The sequence below is a fragment of the Lissotriton vulgaris genome, chromosome 10 (genome assembly GCF_964263255.1).
Source record: "Lissotriton vulgaris chromosome 10, aLisVul1.2, whole genome shotgun sequence".
In the NCBI taxonomy this organism is placed as follows: domain Eukaryota; kingdom Metazoa; phylum Chordata; class Amphibia; order Caudata; family Salamandridae; genus Lissotriton; species Lissotriton vulgaris.
The window spans coordinates 14878955-14893970 of NC_141698.1; the positions used below are offsets into that span (position 1 = coordinate 14878955).

Consider the following 15016-nt stretch of genomic DNA (forward strand, 5'->3'; position numbering starts at 1 on the left):
GCAGAGATGTCAGTCCCTCAAGATAAACAGACAGAACCACTCAGCCGAGAGAGCTGAGGCGCACACGGGACGGGGTATCTGCAGAGGCGCGCTGGACAAGGGATGAAGTCAGAGGGTTGAGCTCACCTATTGCAGACCATTTCCCCCTGGGAGTGAGCCATGGGAAAAATCCTAGAGGCGAGAAATTTAACACGGGCGTCAAGTGGCCCCATGTCATGGGTGTCAACTTCAACCAGTCCCCGCTTTTAAATCGGAGACGATTTGCAGGCTGACATTTTGCAACAAAACTACAAGTACCAACATGCAGTTCGCTACTGTTTAACAAGTGACCACTTGGCGGTTTTGACTGCTCTTTCTCTAGTGGTTAGGTCTGTCGAACGGGCATCCGGTGGGATATCAGGTCGTGTTCAAAATACACTGTACTATTTAACGTGCTTACTAATAAAAGGGGCGATAGGTATAGCCATCATTAGTGCAGCAGGTACAGTGGCACCAAGCTCTAAGGCTATTGCAAGACACAAACTGACCTGCAATGGTACGCCTCTTCTGGCGCAGGGCTTTGCAACGTGACGCATCTGGGAGATTCGTCACGTAGTAAATACCCCGCACCATGGTGCATCTTTTGCGCCGCCGCTGCGTCACAAAACGGACGCAACGGCGGAGTAAAAGCAGCGCAAGGGGCTTGTAAATCTGCCCCAAAGTGTCTACATTGTAAAGAAACCAAATATACATAGCTTCATGTTGTTAAATAACTAAAAAAACGAAGATATCTGTGTTTGTTGTAGGAAAAATGGCCACATAAAGTGCCGCAAAATTGCCGCTAAATTTCCATATTTGTGCCGCTAAATTTCCATTTTTGTGCCGCTAAATTTGCTAATCCATGCCGCTATATCCTGGGGGGTCTGATGCGCTCTGCACTGTTATTATGCTGCCAGGGAGGAAGAAAGAATGACTATTTAGCTGGCCTACGAGGTAGGGGTGTACGCGGGAGCGTGTCGGGGCTCCCAAACCAGTCGGAGCCCACTGGCATTGGTGTGCTTGCAGGTCACTCCTCTTCCTTTTGGGCGAATGGGTGGGGGGGGCATGGAATGTGGTTGGAGTGGACGGGACACCACAAAGCCACGTCCTGCCAAGAGGAAAGTTCTACCGCAAGGAGGTGCATAAAACTAGTGCTGGGAGCAGCTCTGTTCCTGGTGACGAGCCCTTGTGGCTGGAACCTATCCCAGCGCAGCTCGGAAGTGACGTCTGGGGAATCCCTGGAGGCTGGACCAATACCAGCGTGGCTCAGCGATGATGTTTTCGGAATCTGCGCACTGCAATGCTAGGTGCGAGAGCGCACACACGCCACACCGAAACATGTGTTTTGAATTATCGCGCTTGCATCTGTGCACAATAATTCAAAACACATGCCGCCCTTGCGGGTAACCGCAACCAATAGGCCATGGGCGGAGCAATGCACCAGCTTTTGGCCAATTGCGTGCTGTCTTTGTTAAAAAGATGCACGCATAGGCCAAAAGCCAGGAACAAAACAAAAAGCACACGCAGAAGCGTGTGGGAGCCTCTGGCGTGATTTCTGAAAGCCCTTACATAAAGTCTTAGCCAGAACAGCGCAAGCGCTGTTACAGGCTCGACCTAAAAATGTACGGTCTACAACTGCAGAAAAGCTGCTTAGTTTTCCAGGATAAGGACCAACCTCTTCACGTCTTTACTGTCTTTGTTAGGTCGAGCCTGGGTAGTGCATGCGTTGCTCTGCGAGGCATGCTGTATTGAGGTTAAGCATAGAAGCTCCGCCTATAACCATCTTTTCAATTGGCTCCTGTTTCTGTCCTTGTAAAATCGTTGCTTTTCATTTGTAAATAGGCTTAATAGTCCCTCCTTGGTACCACTTGTCTGCATTTGTAACCTCCTAAAACGACTGGACTTTTTACTTGCGTCGTTACATGTTCTGCTTTATAAGTCAGTGAACACTATTTTCTTCAATGATCTTCCCATATTCCACCCACGACATTGCAGCACGCTTTTAGTAATTTATTTATTTAAATTACAGCACGGTCCACTTTAACAATAGCTGCCACTCATATTTAATTATTTACTTCATGGCGCGGTCTGCTTTCACTTTAGAAGCTGTGCTTATTCAATTCTTTAATTTACAGTACGGGCGCTTATTTATGTATTTAATTAACAGCGCGTGCCACTTTCCCTTTAGCGTACGCGCTACAGAACCTTTCTAAAAAAAAAAAAAAAGTTTCACTTTGGGTGAAAGGCCCCATAGGCGCTTTCACTTCAATGTTGGCCGCGTCCCTTTATTTAGACGCTGCTCACTATTACTTGAATACGGGAGTGCGTCTAAAAAAAGGGGCGGGCCACGATTAAAGTGGTCTTGCATTTGCCAGAGTTAGAGCTATTGGCATTAAAAATAATGCCTTTTATATATGTGTTGCTTTTAAAAACACATAAATAAAAGGGATTTCATTTACAATGCCAATAGCCTAAACGCTCACAAATGCTAGACGTATTGCATTGTTTATATTTGATAGAATAGCGACATGACTATACAGTAACACTGATTTGAGGAAAATATTTAGCCCTGATAGGAAAGTTGTGTAATCTTTGCTCACAGTAATGTGTGTAATTATGCTGCCCCTTTTCCACATAACATCACTAGCCCAAGAGGAACTTCAAAGCAATGCTTGTTTCACGCTGTTTTAATTACATGTCAGTCACTTAGGCGTCAGTCAACTCAATAAATTATTTTAGAGCACGGACTCTCTCACGAATCCCGTTCCAAAATGGCTGCCACCCTCCCTGACCACCATCCCTACCCAAAACAAGATGGCCGTCGCCTACCTTAAGCAACATGGAGGTTGCGTTCCTTCACCAAGATGGCGTCCGCCCCGCTGCGCCTCGTACCTCAGCGCCTATCGGTGTGGCAACGAGGAGCAGCCTCGTGACGTCACAGGCAGCTGCTATGGGGCTGCGCATGCGCGCCGTGCTATTCTGGGCAGGCTCCGGGCAGGCATGAGCACCAAGAAAGGTGAGGGGTTGGGACCAGGGAACTGACTGACCGCGGGTTCTTGACGGGAGGGCCGCTGCGGGGGGTGCTCCGATGCCGGTCAGCCACCTTCTGTTCTTCTCTCCCGCAGGCACCGGGACCAGCGCCGGTCAAGGCAAAAAGAGCAAGAAGAAGCACCGCCGCGAGCGTGCCAAGGGGGGAGGCGACGTCACTGCCCCCAGCAACGGCCACTCGCAGCGCGAGCCCGGGTGAGTGTCACGTGACCGGCGGGAGGCTGCTGGGGAGCGCACCGGCGCGAGGGCAGGTAGTGGTGGGCGGGCGCATGCGCAGGAGGCGCGAGCGGCAAGCACGTGGAGCAGGTGTGAAGGAGGGGCCAGAGCTCTCTCACCGGTGCCGGCTCGACCCTGGGGCGTGAAGAGGTGGGGCCGGGTCACCTAAGGCCCATTATTATCACTGAGGGGCCAGGCTGCTATCATCCCCTTGTACTGATGCTCTGTTGTTTTCCCAGTCTACTTAAATATACCAAAAATCAGAGGAAGGCAGGAGAAACCAGAGTCCTGAAGTGGCAGTTAAAAGCAGCAATATGTCCTGCAGACAGTGCTGTTGTCAAGCCTGTTAATGAAATAAATAAGCGCGGCTGCTAATGCGAAAACACCCCACTCTGTAAAATAAACAATTAAATAAGCGCAGCTGCTAAAGTGAAAGCGGACTGCGCCGTAAATTAAAAGCGTGGTGGCTATTGTTAAAGCGGACAGCGCTGTACTTTAAATAAATACATCACTAAAGCTTGCAGTGATGTTGTGGGTGGAATAGGGGAAGATGTTCGAAGAAAATAGTGTTCACAGACTTATAAAGCAGACCATGTAACAACACAAGTAAAACGTCCAGTCATTATAGGAGGTTACAAATGCAGACAAGCGGTACCAAGGAGGGACTAATAAGCCTATTTACAAAGGAAAAGCAACAATTTCGCAAGGACAGTAACAGGAGCCAATTGAAAAGATGATTATGAAATAGAAGGAGCTTCTATGCTTAACCTCAATACAGCATGCCTCGCAGAGCAATGCATGTGCTGCCTAGGCTCGACCTAAAAAAGACAGTGAAGACGTGTAGAGGTTGGTCCTTATCCTGGAAACTGAGCAGCTTTTCTGCAATTGTAGACCTTACATTTTTGAAATTGGGTCTGAAAGCTAATGATGTTGGTTTAACTTTTTGCACTCTAGGACTGGCCCTAAATCGATTGACAGGGACAGCACCCTTGGCAGAAAGAAAATTGGTGTTTGTTGTGGTGGGTGGGGTTGTTGCAGTGTGAGGGCAGCAGGAGGTGTGAAAAAGATGGGAGGAGAGTAGAGGATTGATGGGGTGCCAACAGTGGCGGTGAGGTACATTGAGGGCTGATTACAGTGTCTTTAATGGGACCAAATTTAGACCAAGTGGGATGGACGCTCTGCTGTTTGCATAACCTCTGAATATTGCCGTCCCGACCCAAGGCCTGCCCAGCTGTGCTCCATTGCGAATGAAACGTTCCCGATTATTTTTATCCAAACTTCTTAGCTGTGTAGAATTATTGTCACACATGCTATTTATAGTATATACCCAACAGCATCTCCATTCATTTTTACACATAGACTTTGCCTCACAGTGTGTTGCATGTGGCTTGGAATAACTTGTTACTTAAGGGGCTGAATTCTCCATACAAGGGTGAAGCTACTTGGTTCCTTGAGTTGCAAGATCTTGTGCTGTTTTATTGAGCCGCCAGCTGCTCACACAGGGCTTGAGCTACATGGCCCATTACAGGAGACAAGATGTAGTTTAATAAAAGTACATTGTTTTATGAAGACTCTGCTCATTGACTACTTAAGCCATATCTGTTGGCCATAGAGGGATGAGCGGGCCTGTAGGTATAAGGTTAGGAGTCCAAACCATAGTGACTAATTAACACGTCAACTGGTAATGTTAAAAGCGTGTCCACCATCAAGTCATGGTTGTTCTGCCAACAGCAGCTATAACGCTGGCACTTGTAGCTTCACAGCTGTTGTTTGACGCCAGGAGTCTCACAATGCCATTTAAAAAATGATTTCTTAATTTGAGATGAATGCATAGCATGCACCTACATAAGTAATGATAAATGGTTACCCGTGTCGCCTAAGCTGATGCTTCTCCATTTCATCAACAAACATTTTGCTCAGTTGATTCCCAGTATAACTGTAAGTCACATAGGCTTTATTACATTTCATTATTTGAAGTCAAGTTCTTCCTTTCAGTTTTTGTGTGGGCAAACCTAAAACCTTTGGTTGCATGCTGAGTTGTATCAAATCTAATGCACAGATAGTCATCAAGGGTAGAAAACATGTATTAAAGTCATTTGCCTATCAGACCACCTGTGCTCTCGTTTTGCCTATTAAATCCCAGTTAAGTCTGAATTCTTTCAAATAGCACTAACCAAACGTTCAATTGTAAGGGCAAACACAGAAGGTTTGACATTGCCTACCAGTCTTTTGGCTTTGTCAATGCTTATTTTTGTCTTGGATTAGTTTTTGTAAACCATTATTGTTATGGAAGCTGCCACGCCCTCATCAAGCCAACAAATAACATTGGCTAAAGGAAAACATTTTGGGGGTTTTTAAAACTCTTACAATGCCAAAGTGGGCCCTTGGTTTGAAGACACGTGCTTTGTGTGTGGATGTGCTCTTTGTGAAAGGGCAGAATGCTGTCACTCAGAGTGAAGTTAACCGTGGCTGAAGTGGGCTGACCATTGCTCCATGCTGTGTGCTGTGGTGGGCGCAAAATGAAATGTGAATGGCACAATAACAGTCTAATAGATGAAGAAGGCTGGCTGCTACAATACAACCTCCTGTTACATCTCATGCTTGTTCCCCTCAGCATACTTCTTCTTCAAAGTGTCATTGCAAAAATGACTCAAACAGGCCTTGTCACACATTGTGCGCTGCCTTCAGTCTCTTTGGCAGCTCTCCCTGTAGCATCTTAAGGCCAGAAGAGATTTCCAGGCTTTTTCCAGTGCATGCAGCATGCCTAATTGAATTTGCACGCCTAGAGCTTTCCTTAGACACTGACAAGTGGAGAATGTTGTTCTTATTTGTAAATAGCTTACATACATCTAATTGCAAATATAATTAAAGGTATCTATTAGCGAGTTTTGAACCAACCTAGTTTTATAGTAGGCGGCCTATGAGTGATTGGTACTGATTTTCTGCGTAAGAGTCAGTCCGCAGTCGCAAGGCTGTCTAGTCTCTGGGACTCCATCAGCACAGGCAGCAGTGGTTGGCTAAGCTGCTCAACTGCCATCATTGTTTTTTTGAAACATTTCTTAATTGTATTTTGTAATATGTAAAGTGTAATAATGCATAATCCAAGCAGTAGTTAAAAAAACGTTTGCTAATAATGATTACATAGCATTTCACTCTTCATTCAGACATATAAAATCACGGTCTACTAGTTGTAGTAATTGTGCATCACTATGTGATGACACGAAAGCAATCCGCCCCTATATGCTCCTAGAAGGGAGGCGGAGTTGGGGGTGCGCAAGCCATGTGGAGAAGAAATTTATGAAAATAGTGGGGGTGGTACTGGTCGTGACATAGTACTACTATAGGGAGTAGGAATGGAGTGTAAGTGGGGGTTGTGTGTTCTGTGATGTGATAATGATGTGTGCATTAGGTATCACTGATTTGTAGAGGTTGCTCTGGAGGGAAGATGATGGTGTATCTGGGCCAATACCCATCACGTTTATTAAATCTCCCTCTCCCCCTCTCTCTCCCTTCTTCCTGGCTTCACGGTGACAGTATTCTGCTCTTTCACAAGGAGCATATCAGCACAGTAGTTTTGTTCAGTGCAAGTAACTACTGTGGCATTGTGTGCTTTTTGAGACGAAAAACTATTTGTACTTTTGCCAATGTTTGTTATAATGTTGAGGGCCCGGCAGCTCCCACTCCAATATGGTTTTACAAAAACCATGCCCAAACAAGTCACACATTGACAAAACTAAAAAGCTGATCACCAATTTCAGACCTACTGGCTTTGCCAATGCTTCTTTTTTTCCTTATTGAACCTGGTTGCACTGATTTTCATTATGAATATTGTTGGGAAATACTAGCATGCTTCATCACGTTACTAAGTGATATGCTGCAGAGAAATGGTACCTGAAATTTTACCGTAGTTTAGCAAAATGTTTTTTTTCTGCTTTCATATTTTTCATGAACGTTTTATTTTGAAGGCAAAGAATCATCAATCTTGCTTTTAAGCTTCTGCAAATATATGCATCAAACCAGAGAGCCTTCTGGGAGCATTATACATAGCCTCATATTGCTAACCTTTGAAAACATGTGTGCACATTATTGTTCTGAAACCACGGTCAGTAGTACAGTCAGAGCTTACAACATTTACTTAGAGCGCTCACCCTAAAAATAAAGGCTTTCAATTAATGATCAAAAATACAAGTTTAAACAGCATTAACATATGGACAAGAATATTACCTTAACTGAGGACAGTGCCCTTCCCTGATCAATAATATGGTACTTAAACTGGAAGCCAAATGGTTTGTGCTGCAGGGAGTTGGGCTTACTTGTCCCAAGGACAAAATACACATGAAAACTAGTGGCCCTAGACCCTAAACAATTATTTCCTGGGTGTCGGGCTATAGGAATTCCACATCCCTGCCTGATGACCTGAGCTGAAGCTCGCATTGACATCCAGCACATGCAATGTGAGGAGGAGCCCTGTGATGATGCATGCCACCCTTTGGTAGGTGAGGGCTTTCACCCTAAAAAAAAGATCTTAAGGTAGTAGGGATTAAGGAAGAAAAAACACCCGGTGAAGGATTGGATTCAGGGTGTCACTTTTTGTCAAAACCAACTTTCTACATTCCGGGAATTGATGCCTGCGACCCCCATGCCTAAAGACCTCTGGGTCCTATCCTTGATTGGCTGCCCACCCTTCAGTCAGAAATCGCTAGTCCCTTTAACTCAGCAGATTAGGGCACATTACATGTCCCAGGCTTGGAGGTCGCGGATAACTCATCAACGAGTGGAGATGGTTGATGTGTGAAGTGACATGCACTCTTTTCATGTTTTAGCAACAGGCCTTTAATAACCCACAACCTATTTGCATCATATGTCAGCAACTTGCACAAGTTGCGCTCATTGGTTACCTTGTTTAAATGAAGTACTGCTTGCAATTACGTCATTGATAGCTAAAGACTGCACCATATATTTTTAACATACTGAATCACACTTGGTTCTAGGACTACAGTATTTCTATTTTGAACACACATATATGTGCATACAGTCAATTTACACCCTTTATTACTGTGGGCCCAATACTATCTACAATTATCTACTGTTTATTGCGCAAATTTGAGGAGCATTAAGTTGGATGATGTCATCAATGATTTAATTTAACATGTAATGAATGATTTATTTAAGGTCATAAGCAGTGAGTGCATGGCTGCTTATCTCAATAAACCATAACTGGTGAACTTTAATGTTTTTTGGGGTTTCAAACATTAGTTTTTGTATTATTTAAACACCTAAATATAAAGTAATTTTAACCTTTAAGTGACAAAAATAATGAATATACACACACACACACACACACACACACACACACACACACCCCCTCTATCTCTCTCGCTCTCTTTGTTTCTCAGTGAGTTTCATCCTGGCTGCCAAATCGCAGCGCGCTGTTAAAATACAAACAAACGGTCTCAACTCTTGGCGGAAAAAACCCTCGGCACTCTGGTGCAGTTGTTAGATATTTATTTCCTTTGTGGCAAAAGCACTAACGCCAACTCGTTTCGGTGCTGACTCGCACCTTGGTCACTACGTTGACCATGTCAAAGCAGACTTTTTTTTTATATACATCTTGTTCCGCAATCAGTACAATAAAAGTAATTAACATCGATAGAGAACAGTTCGCCAGTTGGTGGCACCCATATTGGAGTGGCTTATGTCTCATTCATTACATGTTTAATGCTCATTCATTATGCACCAAATTTGTCTTGTGTAATTTCAAAGAAACCCATGTGTTTTAGGCCATTGATTCATTAAAAAAAAGTCTGTTTTGACATGGGCAACGTCGTGACCAAGGTGCGAGTCAGCACAGAAACACGTTGACGTTAATGCTTTTGCCACAAAGGAAATACATCTCTAACTACTGCACTGAAGTTTGGTGCGATAAGTACTGTAGTTATGTGGTTAAAACACTTAGTTACCAAGACTAGTGCTACTGTGAAATTGAGTGTGGCTTTCAGAGGAGCCAGGTGATTTTTGGGGAAACCTGTGAGTAGCGCGTTTCCGTAGTTCAACCTGGCGATAACTAGATATTGTACTGTGTACTGGTTTTGGATTGAAAAGTTTGATGGTTTTTCAGAGTTTGAGCTGGTCCTGGGCAGTTCTAGTGGAGGTGTTTATTTGGGCTTGCAAGTTGAGGTTTTTGTCGAGCATAATTTTAAATGATTTGGTGCGGTGAATGCTTTTTTGGTTGAGGTTTATGATAATGAGAGAATCCAGCCAGACTTGTATCAGGTACAGGGTGTTAGGTGGAGAGATGAAGAGTAATTCTGTCTTCAGCGTGTTTAGTTTTAGGTGGTTGAGGGATATCTTGGATTATATGTACTTTAAATTGGTTTAAGTGAAGTGTATCATCCAGTGAGGAAGCTTTAATGTAAAGTTGTATGTCTTCCAAGTAAAGATGGTAGGAGAGGTTGGATTGCTTGAGAATCATGGTTGGGGGTTCATTGCAGAGGTTGAAAGGGGTTGCTTCAGAATTTTTATTGGTGAAGGGAAAGGAGGTACATGGCAGAGGGGTTTTGTCTCCATCTACGTTCAGGTTGGTGTCTTTTCTTTTTGTTTAGTTCCAGGGAAAGCCTTTGGTGTGAGTTCAGTGTTGCTGGATCGCCTAGGATTGGAATCTGTAGATAAGCATAAATTTTCGCTGCAAGGTCCGGTGGGTTTATTTGCCTTGTGTCTCTGAACTATTGTTTAGGTATAACCATTGACCTTTTGATTGTGGTAATGTTAACAACAGGTAGACGTGGGTGAAGTGATTTTCGGACTGGCCAAAAGTTGTATGGAGTTGAAAGAGTTGTTCTCCCTCTTAGGAATTACAAAGGTTGAGTGTGGATCCCTTGTTATGTGTTGGTTCTTTGCAGTTATCAGATGAGTTACCTGAGAATCAGTTTCATTGTTCCAGTGTAAGCTGAAGTCGCCTACAAAGAGGATGGTCTGTGAAACAAGAGTTTGGCTTGAGTTGCAATCCATTAACTCTTCAATGAAAATGTGGTTGTCACCTCGAGGGTGGTAGGTGATAAAGGGCCTGTGGGGGTTAGAATCTATGCCCTGGACCTCAATACAGAGAAATCAAATGAGGATTAGTTCCTAGTTAAGACTTCGGAGTTGGTTACATTTCCTGTAGATGGCAGTGACCCCGGCACCCTACTGGCCATTACTGTCCTGGCATACGGTGTCGTAGTCAGGGGGAACCAATATGTCCCTGCACGGGGATGAGTGTTCAGTGAGAAATGTTTATGATAAGAAAATTATGTCTCAGTCGTAGCTAAGGATAGATTTAGCAATCTCAGTACAGCTTTTGGCAGTAGAAAAGCAGTCGTGAAGAATGCACTTCAGGTTTGTGAGTGTCTGCTAAGTGGAAATAGAAGAGGCTATGACCTTGAATTTGTTTGCTGGGGTTGAGTCTGGACAATGTCTGGGAAAGGATTCAATTCGCATTGCTTTCAATAATATGGACGCTGGATGAGTTTGAATTAGGGAAAGAGGAGCTCTCAAGTTTATAGGAATCAAGTAAAATGTCGATATAGATGTTTGAGGATTTGTTGAAAGCTGTCTTTGTGGGATTGATTTCTTGTGGTTAGGTACAGATGGCCAACAATGGGAGATATCAATTGGGTTTAGGGGGGAGTGGCAAGAAGAGCTGTTCTGTTGAGGTGGTGGTGGCTTTGGAGGTTAACATGTCTACAGCCATAGAGTTGACGACTATGAGTAGCGAATCAGGTTTGATATTGATGGGGGGCCTGGATGTGGAATGGGATTATATCCGGGGTCGAAAAGGTTGAGCAAGTGCGGAGTTGAGTGGTTGGTGAGAAGTGATTGATCCGCTTCCATCTGGCAGAGGGATGGTTTCTGTGGTTGGTAGTGAGTGTTTTGTGATGTGATGGATGTGAGAAGTTGGCCTGGTATATGATGATCACTATTCTAGTGAGCACCTTGCACCAGTCCAAACAACCCTTATAGTGATGGTTGTAAAGTCAACCTTATAGACCAGCTATCCTAGGGGTAGCATGGACAAAGCAGTCTTAGGCTAAACTCAAGAGGGCATGTGAAGCCAACTGTTTTACCATATGTAACCCCTTGAATACCAAATGAAAGGACACCACACAGGATATTTATAAAAATATGTTATTTATTTCTAGACAATCCCTCTGAACTCTTTATGAGGTCAGAGGCACAAGCACAATACAAGATACTTAATTCAAATACAATAAGTTGCACAAAATACAGTAGGGCCCTAGGGGCATCCTAAACCATATACTAAAATAGTGGTATAAGGACCACTACACAGAAAGTGAATAGGCCTAGGGCCTAGGGCATCGCTGGGTCTGCATTGAACTACCAAGATTTAGGAAGCAGGAGGCCCACGGGATGCGTGTGCAGTGTCTAAACACACAAGCTAGTTACCATAGAGAATGAATGGGAACGTAAAAGATGGAAACTAGTTCTTTTAGGGCACTTCTGACTGGACTCGATGAAAGTTACTTGAAACCTAGACAGTTGGATAGTCAATACCAACAGGAGAACCGGAGTACTTGCGCTACCTCACCCACAGGAAGCTGGTGCATAGGTGTCAAAGTGTGTCTAGTTTCGTCGCTGAATCCTATGGAGCCTTGAAGAAAGATGCTGCAGGCGACCAGGAGAGAAGTGTCCGGTTGGATCCAAGGGTGGATCGAGGAGGAAGAGGACCTGAAAGCAGAGGGGACAGAGTCTGGGTCACTAGCCAGTGACCAGGAAGGAACCAGGCGATGTCATGAAGCAATCAGGTGATGTTGTGAAGCTTGTCTCTGCAGCCACGTGGACCAGGAGGCGTCGACGACGACGACCAGGAGTCAGGCACGGACTGTCCCACGAAGGCTCTCGCTGTCGGCGGTGTCGGCTTCCGGATTGGAGTCAACAAGCCTTGGCAAAGGCAACCCACGCAGAAAACTAAGTTGGCTTCTTAATCAGACCAGCAAGGTCTGATGGGCTGCTTCTTTTCAGGGAAGCAAGGGCCAGTCTGGAGCAACCACACCAGCGGTGGAAATTCAAAGATTCGTCGTCAAGATGGCCACTAGCCAACGGGCAAGTGACCAGACAGACGCGTTGAGCAGGAAAATGCAGAAGGGCCCCATGCAGAACTCGTGGAGTGTGCAGGGCTGATCTTCGCTGCAGATGATGCTCTGGGCTGAGGCTTCTCAATCCCCAAATGCACAGCTTCGAGGGTGCCTCGGGTGTTGCACAAAAAGCAAGTCACTGACTTTTCAAGATGGCCGGTCCCACGTCTCTCATCGCCTCCACCGGTCTCCGCTCTGCTGGGACTGTGGATCAGGCTGTTGGAAGTCTGGAAGTCCGGTTCTTGTCAGGCTCGGGCTCCGGCTGGAGCGTCGACAAAGCAAGCCGTTGATCGCTGGATGGTGCCTGCTTGTGCAGGGTGGTCACTCCTTGACCACAAGGGAGATTCTTCAGTCTTCTATCTTCAGGTAGAATGTCGAAGGTCCAGAGTTTTGTTTCAAGTTTCAGTCAGGATAAATCTAAAGTCTTGGGACTCGGCTCCTACCTATATACCAAATCTAGGGGCTGGGTTACCTGCTGGGTCCCTCCTATGGGTGGGACATGGGAAGGGGGTGGTTACACCCCTTTCCCTTTGTCCAGTTTCGCGCCAGAACTGGACTATGCATGGGACACCTTTGTGCCCCAGGCAGTGTCTCATTTCTTTCAGCCCTCCCTGCCCAAATACACAAGAGCCTGTCTGGGGTGGTGCTAGCACCTCCCAAGACAGGAAACCTATTGTCCAAGCCTCCTTCGCTGGAAGGACTCCCAGCAGCAGGAGGTCAGACTTGTGTCTGTGGCAGCAGCATCCATTTTGTGATGCTGAGGCTCTGGTTAACTTTAACCTGGATTAATAGGAACAACATGTCTTCTCCCTCTAGAAGGGTGAAATGCTACCCCCGTCGCCAGAACTGACGAGGGGGTAGTATTCCAAAACGTATGACACCTTGCTCGACATGTTTTGATAAAGCCAAACCAGAGTTAGCATTTAACTGCGAGGTTCATAATGCACTTAAGAGTATGTGATATGGCAATATCCTAGAACAGCTATATGGACATGGTTCCGAAAGCTGCAGACCGGCTCAGCTCATGCTAGAGCACCATCTCACATAAAACCAAGCACTCTGGCTCCAGGATTGTTAAGGCCTGCCATAGGAGTGACTTGTAAGTGTATATGTGTCTAGATATAAGGTTAGATATAGGAATACTATATCTAAGCAAGGGGTGATTACACAACCTTGCCCCAGCTGAGTGATCAGCCAGTTGTGTCAATGTGAGTGGCCAGCCAGGGGTGGCATAATACATGCTGCAGCCCCTGGTAGGCCTTGGATGCACCTATGCCCTGGGTACCTATAGTACACTGTACAGGGACTCATAAGGTGACCCAGTATCCAATTGGTAATGTACCTAAAGTACATTGTAGTGAATTTAGAGAGAGAGCAGCTGGGCTGTGGGTCTGATTAGCAGGCCCACAGCCACATTAAGTCGAAAACCAGTAAAGCAAAAAGTGGGGTGACCATAGGAAAGCAGACCCTACTCCTACAATGGGGGTGAACAAACATTAGATTTACGGGGGACATTTACCCCCTGACTAGGCAACATGATGGTCATTTGGGATAGTGGAGGGAGGAAGATAAATTTGTTGTGGGAGGGAGAGGCAACATAGGCTTTTAGAATGTGGTGTGAGTAGGCTTGTGGGGGATATGAGGGGGCAACAGAAGTTAAAGTAGGGGTAGGAGTGTTCCACTGTCCATGTGTCTCTTTCCCTAGGCGTCTTCCAACAAGCTCTCAAGAGTGGCCAGATCCTCATTCTAAAGAAACCTGTGTTCGACCCTGATGACCTCTCCAACGACCAGCCCCTCACTCACCAACCATTCCTTAGCAAGATCATTAAAATAAAGCAGTCTGTTTAGCTCCTAGTGCTAACCGTTGTCTACATGACTACAAGCCTGGCTTCAGCTCACGCTACACATGGAGACCTCCACCATACACATTGTAGACAATGTCCTCTTCACTGCAAATGAAGATGGACCCCTGCCTCCGATATTGCTGGACCTCTCAGCTGCCTTCAACACTGTCCCACCCTTATATGCTCCATTGAATTGTGAATAGGATTCACCAGGAATGTCCGTCTCTTGTTGTTCTGCTTTTCCAACTAACACCGGTCTGTTCAAATGGACACCTCCAGGTCTCAAAAGATCCCTGTCATCGGTTTAGTCCCAGGAGGTTCCATACTGAATCATGTCATCTTCAACTTTTGCATGGAGACGCTTGGTGCTCTACTTGCAGATAACCACGTCAAGATTTGCCTATATGCTGATGATACACTTTATTTTAAAGTCTCCTCCGCTTCAGCCATCCAATGCATTGAGCACAGCTTGCACAACATTCAGGCCTGGATGTCCAGCGGCTGTTTGAAGCTCAGCCCATCCACGACAGAATTCTAAAGCTGAATTCTGACAAGACGTAGGTCCTCATCCTCGGCTCCAACCCTTCAGCCTGGGACGACTCCTGCCCCCAGTGCCAACCGCACTGGGGGCAGCCTCAAAACCCACCGACCATGCACGCAACCTGAGAATCATTCTCGACTCAACGCTCTCAATGACCAAGCAAGTCAACGCCGTCTCCTCTGCCTGCTTCAACACCCTCCGTATGCTCTGCAGGATCT

General features: G+C 45.6%; 1 protein-coding gene across 2 annotated transcripts in view; it reads left to right on the top strand.

Annotated features, from left to right (window-relative positions):
- The first annotated feature begins 2972 nt into the window (after positions 1-2972).
- The window catches only part of SRPK3 (SRSF protein kinase 3), a 120349-nt gene continuing 108305 nt past the window's right edge, over positions 2973-15016 (top strand). Inside the window, exons 1-2 of one of the 2 annotated variants that reach the window (XM_086940229.1) lie at positions 2973-3034; positions 3144-3261. In XM_086940229.1, coding sequence (XP_086796355.1) covers positions 3019-3034; positions 3144-3261 — 134 coding nt within the window. In that variant the 5' untranslated portion in view covers positions 2973-3018. Of the gene's footprint in view, positions 3035-3055; positions 3262-15016 lie in introns of those variants that run through there. The other variant, XM_086940228.1, reaches the window with a different exon arrangement.